The sequence below is a fragment of the Cryptotermes secundus genome, unplaced genomic scaffold (assembly GCF_002891405.2).
Source record: "Cryptotermes secundus unplaced genomic scaffold, Csec_1.0 scaffold146, whole genome shotgun sequence".
Taxonomy (NCBI): Eukaryota; Metazoa; Arthropoda; class Insecta; order Blattodea; family Kalotermitidae; genus Cryptotermes; species Cryptotermes secundus.
Window position 1 is genome coordinate 259,180 of NW_019733838.1, and position 3,699 is coordinate 262,878.

Here is a 3,699-nt window from a genome sequence, read left to right on the forward strand (position 1 = left end):
AAGACATAAGAAGATGCTGGATGACCGTGGGGACAGAAAACGATACTGTCATTTGAAGGAGAAAGCTCTAGATCGCATTAAGTGGAGGAATTGTTTTGGAAGAGACTGTGGACCTGTCGTCTTGACGGATTACTGATGATGATGATAAAAGTTACTGTCCGACTCATTTGGGGAGCCCTCTCTGACGAGAGGTCGGGTCTGTCATTTGTCAGTCATAGTCCATATTAGTATGTCCATTGTCAGTATTTACATATATTTACATTTTTAATCTTAATTCCTATTTCTATGTACAATATATACAAGGCCTCTGTCAATCCAGGCTCAGTACAGCAGATTATGCCCTATTTCTAGTAGTATTCACTACCACGGCAGTCTAGTCACTTGAACGGTCATATGCCCGACCGCCGCCAAGTTTAAGCCTCTTATACTTTCTGTGTCGGGCTTCGCCTTGTCCGATGTTGCGAACATTCTCATTATCATGATATTGTATGACTTCTGCTTGTTGCCTGCATAATTTTGTTATGTAATCATATACGTATGGAATTTTGAATGCCGTGTGCAATTTGCGGACCGGTGTACGCCTTGGATATTTGCCAATGGTGCGGAGAACTTTGTTTTGCAGGAGTTTCTAGTACTGTACTCAATGTGTCTTCTTATATAACCAAGAGTCGGACATATAGAAAACATGTCACTGTCCGTATTGTTGTAGGCTTTGCCTAGCAACCGGTTTACTCACCGTTGCTAAAAAATGATACTTGCGTTGTCACACTTGCTTGAGTGTGGGCAGTTCCCTCAAGCGAATTAGGTTGGGCAAACACCAAGGAAACTGGCAACTGCAACGCAACCGCGATTTCAGGGAAATATCCCCAACTTCAAGAAGGTAACTTTTTTCCAAATTAGCAAGCACACACTGAGGAAACTTACGTTCGATTAGTTGCTCACATCATCTCAAGTCGGTGTGTAGCCCACCAATTTCGTGCACTTCTCTTTGCAATGTCAGAAAATAATATTGTTTCTGTAATCATATGGTGGTGGTTGAGAGGGCGTAAGATAGGAGAAAGGGAAACATTGGCTGCATTCGCTCTTTCGCGACAATTTAAACTCAGGTGTTTATATTGTTTCGAAAGAACTTAATCAGGATACAGAACTGTTCAAATCATTTTACAGAATAAGCACTGAAATTTTTTATTAGCAGATCTTTTACGACCTCAAATTCGAAGACAAGATACAAAATTTCAACAGGTGTGTCAGCAGAATTATAGGCAAAAATTATAGTTTTGTATATTCTAATTTTTATGCTTTGGACAGCATTCAAGAAGACAAAAGATTCTGGGCCGAATGGTAACAAGCATTACTCGAGTTCAATCTCCTCTTAATTTCCTCCTCAATAGATTTTGGTTTGTTATCATCGTTCCCCAATATCTGAACTGTGCCACATTTTTAAAACATCTGTTACCTATCTTTATGTCATGATCTTGCTCTACATTTTGGTGACGAGACAGTAACATATACTTAGCTTTCTCTTGGGCTGCGCCATAGCTCAAGCAGTTGGTCGCTGGCTTCCCACCGCAACGGCCCGGGTTCGATCCCGGGTCTGGTCAAGTGGGATTTGTGGTGGACAAAGTGGAGCTGGGGCAGGTTTTCTCAGAGTACTTCGGTTTCCCCTGCCAATCTTCATCCCACCAATTGTTCCACAATCACCCTCACCTATCATCTGGGGTTGGTACAGTAGGCCAGAAGTGGCCGCAGAACAAGGAACTTAGTCTTTTATCCTGAATACTCTAGCATAATTAGTAAAATAGTATTAAATGGGTTAAACTAAAGTTTGCATGCAAATCAAATTCAATGAAAGATCTTAAAAATGCTACAAGCTGGAAGGTTGCGGGTTCAAGTCCCAAAGAGGTTATTGGAGATTTTTTCAATTGACCTAATCCTTCCAGCCACACTATGGCCCTGGGGTTGACAGCCTCTAACAGAAACGATTATCAAGAATCAATTAAATAATTTTACTCTAAAGCGCAGCCAGCGCGTAAGGCTGACAACCTTACCGACATCTTTGAGCAGATTGTCTAGATAATGTGGGACCCTCGTCTCACAACCGTATGCGCCTTCACGGCCTGTTACAGGGATAGTTTTACTTTTTTCACTTTTTGTGAAACAGAATACAAATATTTTCTTCATGCAGCTACTGCAGGTAGAAAATAATGCATTATAATGTCTTCATTAATTAAAAACATGGCAACCATTTTATCATCCACAATGTTGCACACTACTTTGCTTGGGTTGACTTGTTCACTTGTAAGGAACTGCACAAATTTCCTGATATCTATTCGAGCTGAGAAGAATTCTTCAGTATTTTCTTCATCTCCTGAAAACAGATAATAATTTAGTTATAGTGATTCTGAAATGTCTGACATGGACTTTGTTCTGTGTTTATTACCTTTGTATTCCCAGGTGCTTGACATATGGCAGTACATTTACATTGCAAAGTTCTAAAACTTCTACATTATTAAAAACATATTCATTGACTATGTGTCCCATGTAATAGCAAACTTATACTTACTGCTTGAAACTGCAGTCATCAATAAGCAAATGGTTTGAATCTGGCCAGTCTTTTGTTTTAACATTAAAGTGTAATTATATTATTTTTTAAAATTATACACCAATAAATTCCATCATAGTAATTACGAGTAAAAAGATTAAACTTATTCCTGCTCATCCATAAATACTATGCAAACCTGTTGAAACAAACTTTCGTACAATATAACCAATTTCAGAAGTTTCCTTGTAATGTTTTGTTCTGCCTGAGATATTCAAATCACTTGGTCCCAAAAATTTCATTACAAATATACAGTACTTTTGTCCTGATCGAGGATCCAGAAGAATCTTACCTATGAAGTGCCATTTTAAAGACAGGATGAATAGTGAATAATGAATTGGGAAGGATGTGGAAGGAAGTGGTCATGGCCTAATTAGATGTGTTAAGTTGCTTGGGAGGAATGAAAAACCTCAGTCAGAATGCCAGGTCTCTGGGATGAGATTCAAACCCAGGATAGCTCAGTATTGTGATAGGCCATGGCTACATGGATGCAGTTTGATCCTTGGCAGAGGCAGGGATTTTTCTCTTCTCCACAGCATCCAGACCAGCTCTGGGGCCTATCCAGCCTCCTATCCGATTGGTACCAGGGGCTGTTTCTCTAGGGATAAAGCAGCCATGGAGTGAAGCTGACCACTCACCTTAAGCTAGCATGGAGCTATACTTACACCTCCAATACATTTTTATGGTGTGGCTCTTAATTAGCTAAAGCACAGGGATAACTTCACCTTTTTACCTTTTACTTCACAAATATGAAACAGCAGTACTAACCATTTAATTACAACATTCAGTATTAAGTTTGTTAAATATGACTATCAGCGTGGGCCTCATACATTTTTTGAATAATTCAGTTTTTTTTTTTCAGAGTTGATGGTTGAAGAAAACATGTAAAAAGAATCCACAATGAATATAATCAGCCTTGAACTTCATGATCTTTGGCAACAGAGGGTCAGCATTTATATTTTGGGGAAATTCTCATTATAGCAACATGATTTTTAGACTACAAAAGAAAAAGCTATTAGAATTATTATGGGGATTAGGGATAGACTCTTGCAGAAGATATTTTAGAGAAATAAAAATACTACTATTAAATTCTCAGTATA

At 38.7% G+C, this 3,699-nt stretch overlaps 1 protein-coding gene across 1 annotated transcript in view; it reads right to left on the reverse strand.

Annotated features, from left to right (window-relative positions):
* Positions 1-2,107: 2,107 nt before the first annotated feature.
* Positions 2,108-3,699, reverse strand: part of LOC111868212 (checkpoint protein HUS1) — a gene marked incomplete at its 5' end in the record, with an annotated part of 11,162 nt that continues 9,570 nt past the window's right edge. The window contains 1 exon segment of the mRNA XM_023858660.2: positions 2,108-2,368. Within this exon segment, the coding sequence (XP_023714428.1) occupies positions 2,178-2,368 (191 nt within the window). The 3' untranslated portion in view covers positions 2,108-2,177.